Here is a 12,505-nt window from a genome sequence, read left to right as displayed (position 1 = left end):
AGCACTCCCTATTCATAGTGCTCCTTCCTAGTAGTCATTTTCCATTTTGTATGTGTGCAACTGATTGTACTTGACATTTGTACTTATTGAATTTCATCCTTTTTTTTAGATCATTTCTCCAGGTTGTCCAAATCATTTTGAATTCTAATCCTATTTATCCTCCAAAGCACTTACAACCCCTTCCAGCATAGTATCATGTACAAATTTTATAAAAGCATATTGTCCATGCCATTATATAAATCACTGAAGATATTTAACAGAACAGGACCCAGAACTGATTCCTGCGAGACCCCACTCAATATGCCCTTCCAGCTTGACTGTTAACCACCGATAACTACTTGCTGGGGACGATTTTCCCACCAGCTATGCATCCACCTTATAGTAGATCCAGCTAAGCTGTATTTCCCTTCTGTGTTTATGCATTTTACTGTTTAGGTGCATCTAGACTGGCAAGATTTTGCGCAAAAGCATCCATGCCAATCTAGACGCGCTTTTGCGGAAATACTTGTAACAGAAAAACTTTTTCGTTAAAAATATTTCCGCAAAATCATGCCATTCTAGACACAGCCTTTATATATTTCCCTAGTTTAACGATGCGTACAAAAAGCATACAACTCACATAAGGGATTGAGGGACAGCTGGAGATTTCATGGCAAGTCCCCTTCCTTGAGGACCCACAGCATTTTTTTCCCCATCAACAGTCAGACTGGGGCTCTAGCAGGTGTGTGCTGGTCATGAGAGGCAGGACAAACTGAGGAGCATATGTTCTATATGACCCATTTCCTTGGCAAAGCAGTAAGTTTCCTACAAGTCCACTCAAGAGTTAATGCTGGTTTTTACTTCATTGACTCCATAACCATGATTTCTACATCTCTGGAGGAGGGAAGGTAGTGCACAACTAGATGGCGGAGACAATGACAGCGTGCCCTGAGATGCCAGAGGAGCCTTAAGGCTGCTTTTCATTGCTTGGCATGACACAACAATGCCTCCCAAACATTTTTTGGCAGCCAAGACAGACGTGGTACTCCAGTAGAACCCCTCTCCTCTGTCTCCTTCTTCTTCCCCAATTGAAAGGTGAAAATGAAGAGCCAGCTCCACCATTCCAACATCGGGTTGAGAATCCACACACCATCAATTAGACTGACTTTAATACTCACCACAGTCTTAATGGATACCAGGATTTGGACCAAAACCTTAGCCTTTTGGCTATATAAATACTGTCGGTTTCCAACTACTGGAACACATCCCATATTAATTATCAGTGAAATCCAACGGAATCACAGTGGTGTCACCATACAGTACAATCAGAAGTATACAGTTTTGCTATGTACAGAAAGTAATTAACAGGAATTTTTTAAAAGTACTTACTGGGCCATACTGCCAGCCAAGTTCAATTTTATTCATAACCCAGAGTTCATGGATGTTCTCTGCTAATTTTTCTCTAATTCTTTCCAGGTGAGGAGGCAATACAATCTAAACACAAGAAACAGAGGCTATTACAAACATTGTATTACTATGCAATCCAGTTACTATACTCTCATATTCAACATCGTCATCATAAATAGCCAGAATAAATTAGAAATCTCTCTCAGAATAAGAAATAATCAGTAAGGTCACACACAATTTAAGTGCCTTGATGAGAAGTACTGTATATGTACAACACATTTTCACTCTCTTCCATAACTTACACACTATTTATCTGTGGGCTTATAATAGGGCACGCAAGATACGGCCCATGAGCCACCCCACAAGGACCCTCAGGTACAGAGCAGCCCCACACCACGTTCAGCGTCTGGCTGCACCATTTGGCTGTCTGTTCTGTGCTTTGCATACTGCCCTCACCACCCAGCAAAATCTCTCAATTTCCACTGTTCGGTTTCCGCACAATAGCAGCTGAGAGATTTTGCTCGAGGATGGGTCAATGCGCAAAGCCTTCCACCTACCACCCATCGTGCTCAAAGCAGAGAGCCACAAGGAGCAGCCAGCTATTATGTGCAGCCTGAGGATACAGCAGGCAGGGAGCCTGCCTCAGGGTACTGTAGGGCTGCTGGCCAGGGGCTGCCTAGGTAAATACTTCCTAGCCAGAGCCTGCCTCTGGAACTGCCCTACCTTTTCTCCACCCAGCAGCCTACCCCAGACCACAACCCCCTCCTACTTAGGTCATCACTCAAAACCCCTGCACTCCTCTCTCCCAGGTCACAACTCCCTCCCAGACCTGGCACCTTTTCCTACACCCTTCTCCCAAGCCAGAATACTCTCCTGCAACCCAATCCTCTGTCTGAGGTCACAACCCTCTCCTTCACTCAAATTCCTTCTCAGATCCCCCACACTCTCCTACACTCCAGTCCCCTATTCCAAGCTCCCTTCTGTACCCATCCTCCATTCCAGATCTCACACTCGCACCACAGAAAAGTGCGACCCTTAACTATTTATCAAAATCTAGGAGCGGCCACCCATCAAAAATGATTACCCTCCCCTGCCTTATAAGAATCTAAATAAATGTATAGGTAAGTTGTGCTCATAAGATATATCCCACATTACCCACCAGTTTCAAATGGGTACTGAATCTAGAGAAAGCAACTACAAAATCAATATGCTATGTAATCATTGGTACTATTTCTCATTAAGCTGTTCTTTTTCCATATAAATCTGCAAAAAGAAGCTATTTTTTGTAGACTGAATGTTCAGAATATCTTTTATTACTGTAGAAGCAGTAGTAGTCTGAGGATTGGGATTTAGAAGAGAACACTGACCCCTAATTATAAACACTACCAACGTGAATATTGTTAATTATTTCAGAGCTGATAATTTTAGTATTACATGACAGGACTCACAAGGCAGAAGAAACATTTATTAAAAATACAATTCTCTAGCAAGCTGTCTCAGAATCATTACTTTATAAAAGGGCATTATCATGTACATTACAGAGATGGACATATGCTGTCTGTTTTACTGGAGGATTTGTTCTTTCTTCATCAATCATTTTATGTCTAGAAGGGAATATTTAGGGCTTGATCCCGTATACATCAAAGCCAATGGCAATATTCACATTCCTTTCCAAGGGAGCAGGATCTCAGGCAGGTCATTTTCCAGTTTTAAGTTGGATAGTCCTGTTTTGGGAAAAGTTTGTCCCTGCCCGGTGGATGTGGAGAATGCCATGTAGGAGTGCTCAATCCCCACTGGTGCGACCTCACATGCCTGGTGTATGTGATGTCATACTAATGGGGGTGGGCCCACATCATTCCAGATGTAGTATTAGCCAGTATTCTGGGGATGCATCAGCGGCAAACGTAAGAGTCAATGCTTTTATCTGTTGCCACAGGAGATGCATACATTAGCCTTCATTTGTCAATTTTTCTGTTGTTCCATGGTAAGTATAGATATGCAATAAAATAAAATAAATTTGCATTATTCTTTTGCATCTTTTTCTCTCCATAATGAGCCAAATTCTGCTCTCAGTCACGTGGCAACCCCAGTAAATAAAATGAAATGAGGCGTCCTAGTGCATTTTAACATGAGCACTAGCTTTCACCTTTAAAATACTTGATCAATAAAAAGTTTATTGAGAAAACAGTTACATCATTTCCACAGTTATCACTACACAAAGGGCCCTCTGTTTTACTTTAGTTTCACTCCAAGGATAAAACAACATATTCTAAAGCTCACAAATGTGAAACAAATGAAATTTCTAATAAGCAGCAGTAAGTTCTTATTGTGCTTGTATGTTCCACTATTCTCAGGGGTTAGCAATAAAATATACCAAATCAACCCAATATGTTTGGGACAAATTGCAAGCTCACTCATGAAGCTAATCTGAGCCTGCAATGTCTATGACTAAGAAAAAAAACACGCTCATTTGATTCACTTACCTGGCTAGTATCCACTGGTACTGGTGTGAAGGCTGCTTGAGATAAAGAGATGGTTGGACCTAATAGGTCTCTTGCACAGTGGTGATCTTGTTTGTATTCTCGGCTATGTTCCACTTTTAGCTTCTCTTTTGGCAGAACAGCTTCAAAGCAGGGTGCATACCCAAGTGGAGGCAGGAATTTAAACTCTCCATGGCGGCCTCCAAGCAGGAAACGTACTCTATGAACAGCAACAGCAATATATGCAATTATAATGTCTCCAGTACAAACCACTGGTTAGTCTTTTGCTTTCAACAGTAATCTAAGACCATCAATGCTGCAACTTCACCATATTAAACACTTGCCTCTCAGGTAATTAGCACTGGAGGTTGTGGTGAGGAAGAAAGAATAGATGTGTAACCAGAAGAGATTTAACAAAAAACAGGACTATGTAGCACTTTAAAGACTAACAAGATGGTTTAATAGGTGATGAGCTTTCGTGGGCCAGACCCACTTCCTCAGATCAAATAGTGGACGAAAATTGTCACAACCATATATACAAATTAAAATTAATTGTATCCTTTGGTATATATGGTTGTGACAATTTTTGTCCACTATTTGATCTGAGGAAGTGGGTCTGGCCCACGAAAGCTCATCACCTATTAAACCATCTTGTTAGTCTTTAAAGTGCTACACAGTCCTGTTTTTTGTTTCAGCTACACCAGACTAACACGGCTACATTTCTATCACTATTCTACATTCAGAAGAGATTTAGCCACTCCATAAGATAATCGCCACCTTTTATTCAACAGTTTTAGAGAGATGGAGGATAATGGAGAAAAAAGTAAGAAAATACTAACTTGCTAAAGATGCCTACGAGGAAGTAACCTTCATAACACCAAAGTTTAGCTATAGCCCTGGAGACAAGAGATTGCCAGAGATAAACCCAGGCCCAGAACTTTTCCCTCTGAAATCCCTGAAGTTTGGAAGATTTGAAAAATGAGACCCAAAATCTCAATGGAAAATCATCCAATACTCTCACCAATAGCATATGCAACCTTCAAGACAACACAGAAAATTCATTGTATGTTCAACATTACAAGTTTTCCATGTTTTGCAGTTATACAATCATGCCTTTCACTTTTGTTACTACAAGGCCCTTAGTACAGAGATGAGCATGAAGTATCTGTTACAAAACTCAGTGATTCATCTTGGTGAAGTGTGATTTGGAAGATCTGGAAAAAAAAGTCAATTAATCACCACTGTAATTACAATAGCTTCAGTAGAGTTACACAACAAGGTTCTTAAAGATCCTCATGCCTATAGAATCTGAACACATTCAGGAAGTCCATTGAGTGATTTGAATGAAATCACTCCCATATTGTTCCTTCTTTCTCTTTCTCCTTCTCCTTGAGGAGAAATATATGTTACATATACATTGTATTATTATATTATTTTATTATTAGGTGTTTATATTTGCAAAAGTAATGTTGAAGAAGTGCACTTTGCATCAGGAATGAAAGGTCTGACTGGGAATAGCGATGCCTGTAGAAGTTTGTTCCACAGTCTTGGAGCAGCTATGAGCAAAGCTCCAGGCCTGCATAGAAGAGCTTTAGCCATGTAGTGTATGGTTCCATATTAGATGGACAGCAGTTCTGCTGACAGTAATCCGGGCAATATTTTTCAGTATCATGAGCACAAACCACCGAGCACCCTTTAAGAAGAGGAGCAAGACCCTGATTCCGAGTTGCTGTTCTGTTGTAAAGCTGCACAGCAAGCCGAGGTTTAATGTCTTTGCAGTCGTCTGTGTTGCTGAAAAGACAAGCTCCTGCAATCTGTGCTAGTGATGTTCCCTAAGGGCCCACAGCTTCATATGCAGGAAGATAGCATTGCGTAGGACAGCTAGGCAGAGAGAAGAGTATGTGTAATTGAGGCCAGAATATAGATGCTCTAGAATATTTTACCAGTAGGCAATGCTATCCATGCTTAGCATTAGAAAGAAATCCAAGAATGCAGCTAAATGGCAGACAGAACTGACCAATTGTGTTTTCCTATCTTCAGCTAACAGAGACTACACTGCCACCAGTGCATTATGGAAAGCCCATTATTTTACATGGCAGAAATCAGAAGAAAAAAAAACCATAGAATTAATGTTGATGTTTTTGTTTTAAGTTTGGCTGAAAGTCTGGCCTAGCGGGGAATGCTAGCATTTCATGCTGTATTGGCAGCTAAGAAAAGAGACAGTTTTTAAAATCCGAAGTGGGGTATATTAATGAGATACCTGAACATGTTTGCATGCTGACAAACACCAGGTGCACTATCCCTTCAGGATTCCCTTCAGCTCTTACCTCGATCCACTTTAATGCAGCAGGCCATGTGCCAAGAAGGCAGATGTCAGAAAGGGAAATGAGGTGGGGGAAGGCAGAAGGGGAATAACTGGATGTGTTCATTGAAAATAGCAGAGGAAAAACAACAATGGATGCTTACTTTATTCCTGCCGAGAAACTGACTACGGGAAAGAAGAGGCCATCAATGTTGAAATTCTCAAACATCCCTTGAACGGGCTGACCATTTATCCGGAATGAGATGCTTGGAGCACTCAGATCCAAACAGCAGCTAATGACATCGTCTGTTCTTAAGAGATGAGGATTGGGTGAATTCACTGTCCGTGCAATACAGCCTGCGGGAAAAAAGAAAATACATTTAGAACAACTTTAAAGAGTCACACAGAAAAGATTTCACTCAAACCTGAAATTTTTACTTAAGAACCGGTAAAAGGATGGAGTGCATGTGACTGGATTCGCTGACATCAATACTAGATTATCAAATAATTAAGATTAAATTAACTCAATGGCATCTGCAAAACCATAAATTGTAATTATTGCAACATTACACCTTTATACAATGCCTACAATAGCAGGCCTGAATTGTACTTGGACTCTCTCATGATTAGTCAATCACCAAGCTCAGTATTTCAGACTTTCAGTGCTTGTTGCCAAGCAATTTGGCAATAAAAATCCTTCATATCCAAATATCACAAGCATCCAAATATCACAATCCCAACAATAGGCGCTTGCATCAAAAACTCCTTCCATTTATACTTTATGTAAATATTATTTAATGTATATATCGAACAAACCCAACCCCAGAACATTCATAGAAAATCCAGCTAAAAATGCATGTCACACACTTGCATTAGAAATGTACATTATTTTGACTTTTGTTCCAATTGCCAAATTCTATACAAAATACTTCAGTCCTAAAAACAAATATTAGATCAATGAGACCATGATATTGTGTGAAATAAAATATATCAAAATACTAATCTACAGTATGGCCTATCATCCAAGATGAACACAAATGTGCTATCTGTAAAGTATTTTGAAGATGTTAAATCAGGGTGTATCATTATTAAGAGCCAGATTGTGGTACCCTTGTTTACTTTATGGAGTATTGTACTACTTAGCATGAATCAAAGCTCTAAAACAGATTAATAAAGATTAGTAAATACTTTTTCACCACAGATATGTCTATTACTTTATTCTGTCTTCAATTAACCCTAGAATATATTATTCTCTTCCCCCCACACCATTTAAAGAATACATCTTGTATTTACATATAAAAATTACCTACAAACTTGGATAAATGCCACACTTCTGGCATTTAGTTTATCTATACTGTAAGGCACAGAAAGAGATAGACAAGTGAAAAACCTCTGGAAATTGATTCTAATATAGACTGTACATACCAGCTACTTTTGGGAGTGGTGTAGGCTTGGGGTAGGAGTAAGCCTGCCTTGGCTCTGCTGCTCCATTCCTGGGGCAGCTGTCTGGCCACTCCCAGGACGGGACGTGAACCCACAATCCTGCCCTCCTCAGGCAAGTGCCCTATGCCCCTCAAGAACCCACCTACAGAGGAGCCCTTATCCTGTTTTCCTAATGCAGGAGCCAGCTCCATCCACTTTTAAGGAGGGGTGAAGGTGGGAATGGCTTGCTGATTTTAAAAAACAATGCTTTATTGTGTGATGTGGGAGAGATGGAAACTGCTGCAAAAGAGGTCAGCAAACTTCTACTTTTGTTAGCAGGAATTTTTTATGCAAGTTATTTCTAAGGATGTAAAATTCTGTTTAATTGGTAACTGATTAAAAAGTGTGTGCGCAACTGGGCTGCCTGCTCTCAGTTGGCAGGGCTCTGGGAACAAATCTTAACAAATGCATGCAATTACAAGAGCAGAAAAGCTGGTCATCAAATAGCCCATTACAAAGTAGCGGGCGCACAGGGTCACAGGAAACCTGTCAGCTAGCGTCCTCAAGTGCTGCAGCTGGTTACAGAGGCACACGCAATTCTGACAATTGTGCAATGGCACTGAAAAACATAATACGCGTGTGCAACTTCAGGTGGTCAGTCACCATTAATGTGTTGTGATTTTGTTCCAGATGCTGGCAGACCAGTCTTGGAGGTAGCGCTATGGATTAGTGAGCACAAAATTGTTCTGGTTTTTTTTTTTTTTTACCAGCTCCCTCTCATTTTCCATCCAAGTTACTCCAGCAAATTATTGCTGGGACCTTCCAATATCTCGTGGGGAGGAGAAGGCTCCCATAAGCTCTTCCTCTTTTCCTATCCAGGTCCTTTCAGCAAATCCCTTGCCAGGCGTTTAAAATTCATCCCACTTATAGGTAAGGTGGGCTATAATATTGGGGGAGAGGGGTTGGCTCTCTGCCATATCAATTATAAGAGTCCCCAATTGACCCCTTTAACACCCATCTCTTTTTACATCCTTTTCCAAGCTATTTGACTGGTTATCGAATGTCCTTTCTATGGTGTACCTGCATTGGGCATCCACCACAAGGAGGTGCCAGCCATTAGTTTGGCTGTCTTCCCCCACCAAACCCAGTACGGTTCCCAAATATTTGTTACTCCCCCTTTTCCCATTAGCTAACACAAATGGGCTCTAAAGGTTTACAGGGAACCCCATCCTCTCTGGATGATTTGATGCCCCAGGATGCCCAAATGGCTGAACCTTTTTATGACTGCAAGGTATTTGGCCACCAATAAAGCCAGACGATCTCAAATTAGAGTTTAGGCACAGTTTTGTAAACTGTGAGGGTGATTAAGCACAAACAAACTACCAAAGGAAATGGTGGATTCTTCATCTCTTCATGTCATGAAATCAATACCGGACATCTTTCTGGGAGATATGCTTTAGACCAAACATAATGCAATTTACTGGGCTCAATAACATGGTAACAGTGAGACTTAATAGCCTGTGATGTACAGATTAGACAAGATGATCCTCCTCCTCTAGTCTTAAATTCTTCATTTATGAATTCTCCTTCTTTGCAATATTAGAGTTACTCTAAAACTGAAGAAACTAAATTAAATTAGATTTTGCACAAGAAGATTTAATAGGAAGATTTATTGTTATATGGTAACAATATAATAATTGTCATATGGTAATATTTCATTCTAAGAAAGTGATTTTGGTTTATTATTATTTTAGAGCCTTTTTAGGACATAGATTATCAAACGAAAGTATTATTTGTTTTTTCTACTTTGGGCAACTTGGAATCACTCCAGATCTGCCAAGAATTTGTTTTAGCTACCACAGAAAATGTTAATGAAATTTCAGAGGTATGGAACCTGTTCGATATTTGAGATTTTGAAAACCTATCTGAACTGATGGAATCAATGCACAAATATTAGCTACATCAGGGTGAGCTGATTGTTTGTATCAATACTGCATACTAGCACTAGGAAGAAAGCAGAACTTTAAATAGTCTTGACCTATTTTGTTATGGTTCTCATCTATTGCTACCAAAGAGGAACTGTCTAAGTAGACAGAGGCAAGAAAAGAAACTTTTTATTTCAAGACAAAGTGCTCTGTCTTCTTCCCTATGAGCAATTTTCCTTTAAACATAAAGCCCATTGTGGTTGGTTTATTGTGCTCTCATCTTTATAAACAGCCCTCAGCTGACCAATGCAGTTAAATAAATGAGAGTAGTCATAACATCCCCAATATATGTATGTATATTATTGTGCCCAGAGAACACTTATATATTATTAGGCAAAGTGGTTGCTACTTTTACTCTAAGCTATCTCATAAAACAGTCTGGAAGCCTCATTCCTATCTTCATAAAGACAGTGAGTGTGGTGCCAGTGCAGTAATCCAAGTAAAGCACTGAGAGACTGATATAATGTAAGTCTCAGATTCAGACCTACATTTATTTTACCACTAGATTCCTGTATCTGCCTATGTCAGGGTGTCTCTGATCTGCACTGACACACCATGGATCTCAAACTTTATAGGCAATTGCCAGTGCTCAAATCCTCCTAGCGAGCCAGTGCGCACCTTCCTCTGCAAGACTCCAAGGGAGCAGGGGTTGCTGTGTCCCCACTCCGTGCATCTCCCAGCCCTTCCTGCTGGCCCAGTGCACTCCCTCCTGCATGCCTCCCGGCCGGGTCCCTACCACCACCACCACCACCAGCAGTGCAGCAGGGCTAGAGTGACTTCCTACTGCTAGCTTCATGTTGCTGCCAGCACCTTCCTGGTGCCTGGCAGAGGTGTATGCAGAGCATCTCGCCTATATGTATAAACTGTGAAACTATTAATTCATTTTGTGAAATGGTCAAGATACCTGTGATGCCAACTCTCCTGATTTTATCACAAGTCTCCTGATAATTCTGAAAAGCCCCAACCACATTATTAGAATTAAATGAAGCCGTATCTAGTAACTTCACTACTTGATATCTCATGCACCACTATCAACACTGATCACTGTGACTTAGTATATTATGTTTGTTTGCTGGTGCATGGTATTACAAAAGAGTCCAAGCCTCTTATTTCTTCCTTTTCTCAGTTTGGTTGGTTTTTTTTTTTTTTTAAGAAAACTTTAGGTTTCCTGGTTTGTGGAGAAAAGCTAGAAAACATGCCCTGAGTTCAGCAAAAGAGCTCAAAACACCAGATATCAAATAAAAAGACCCCCGTGTGTATTTTTATCTGTGATTTCAAAAAGCCATTCTCTTTTCTGGAAGTGGGGGACGGCTGATTCATGAGTTTTGAACACTTGGGGTTGGCAATACAGTACATCCAAATTGGCAGTGTCTCCAGCTGTGTCCAGGAGCCCAGAGAGAGACCAGGAGCCTACAAATGAAACTCTCCTGCCCCTGACACTCTCATGTCCTCATGCTGGGATGCCCCCCACTGCTAATATCTATGCTATCACACTGGAATCCCACCTCCCTCTACCCCACTAACATCTATGCCCTCGTGCTGGGATCCCCCACCCTCATCTGGGTAACCAAAAGCAAAACCCACCAGTCCTGCCCCACTGGCTGCAGAAGCATGTCAGCTTGGGTGGCTGCTGGGCCAGCTGAGTTCGCAATGTGGTTTGTAGTGCAGCAAAAACAGCCAATAGCTTCCCAGACCAAGCGGCTCCCTCTGCAGCCAGGACTACATTGGCGCTTGGGCCCTGGGTGCTATTGGGAGGCTTGTGTGAGGGTGAATCCCTGTATGCCACCCACTGCTCCTGCCTCTGGCCAGCAACTGAATCAGCCTGATTAAATGACTTATTCTAAATATTTTGTGGGCCAGACTGGGGACATGCTCAGGCCATAGATGATGCCTGGGACAGGAGTTTGAGACTCTTGGGTTAAGCCCTCTTTGTTAGCAAAAGAGGCCATACTCCTTCCGCTCTGCTGAGTATGCTCCAGTTGGGGCCTGGGTAAAAAGGTCTGAGAACAGTGTATTCTGGGCTAACCATCAGAGGAGGTGGTGCACCACAAGCTCCAGCAAGTGGACTACCTAGAGGCCAGCTAAACAAGACCAGATCTAGGCATCCAGAGAGGGGATGGAGCAGAGGGTGAAAAGACTGCCAGACAATGGACACCATAGTTTTTGTAGGCTCAAATAGGAAGAGAGCCAGGGGACTTGAGAGGAGGAACAGGTTAGAATTGGCTAAAGACTTGGCATGTTGAAGGTGGCTCCCCACTAAGCTGGTGGCAGGTGAATCTGCCACGGATAGGACCCTGGGTCAGAACACAGTGGAGAGGGAGGGTCCAGGTTCCCCTATCTTGGCTGCCACCTACCTTGGGATGGTTACTCAACTGTTGGGGGGTCATTATAGTGACTTTGGCCATTAGGACGTACTACCCCTACCGCCAAGGATTGTTACCATCTCCTCCCCCCTTCCCCATGTGCTGCTGCCTCAGTATCAGAGGCAGCAGAGTGGGGGAAGGGGTAGGTGGCTCTGTGAGAGCCTGTAACACATGGGGAGCTGGCTTAAAAGTCAGCTCCCTGCGAACACCGGTTCCCATCTGCTCCCCCACTCTGTGCTGCTGCCTCTGATACTGAGGCAGCAGTATAAAGGGGAGTGCTTGTGTGTAACTATGAAGGTTAACCAATGAGCCCATTAATTAAACATTTAAATGTGTATACTATCATATCCATAGTTGTGATTGAGACAATTTTAAGCTCTAAATAACAGCAGGCCAGTTGCGACATTGGTTGTGCAGTTTAGATTCCCAGGCCATCTTTGGCTGATCTCTGATCTCTGAGTAATCATTTCCAATAGAGACTCTAAAGATCTAGATAAAAAAATTCACATTTAATCAGTGTATTCCATGCCTTTCCATTTCCCTGGAGTCCTGCTGTCTGATGTGTTT

General features: G+C 41.7%; 1 protein-coding gene across 1 annotated transcript in view; it reads right to left on the bottom strand.

Annotated features, from left to right (window-relative positions):
* Window positions 1–12,505, bottom strand: part of RYR2 (ryanodine receptor 2) — a 648,519-nt gene that overhangs the window by 292,544 nt on the left and 343,470 nt on the right. The window contains exons 22-24 of the mRNA XM_075924816.1: window positions 6,333–6,525; window positions 3,870–4,086; window positions 1,369–1,473 (exon numbers count right to left, since the gene is read on the bottom strand). Coding sequence (XP_075780931.1) covers window positions 1,369–1,473; window positions 3,870–4,086; window positions 6,333–6,525 — 515 coding nt within the window. The remainder of the gene's footprint in view (window positions 1–1,368; window positions 1,474–3,869; window positions 4,087–6,332; window positions 6,526–12,505) is intronic.

This window comes from Pelodiscus sinensis, chromosome 3 (genome assembly GCF_049634645.1).
Source record: "Pelodiscus sinensis isolate JC-2024 chromosome 3, ASM4963464v1, whole genome shotgun sequence".
NCBI lineage: Eukaryota > Metazoa > Chordata > Testudines > Trionychidae > Pelodiscus > Pelodiscus sinensis.
Note: the sequence above shows the minus strand (reverse complement) of the source record. Positions and strands in the feature narration are given on the sequence as shown.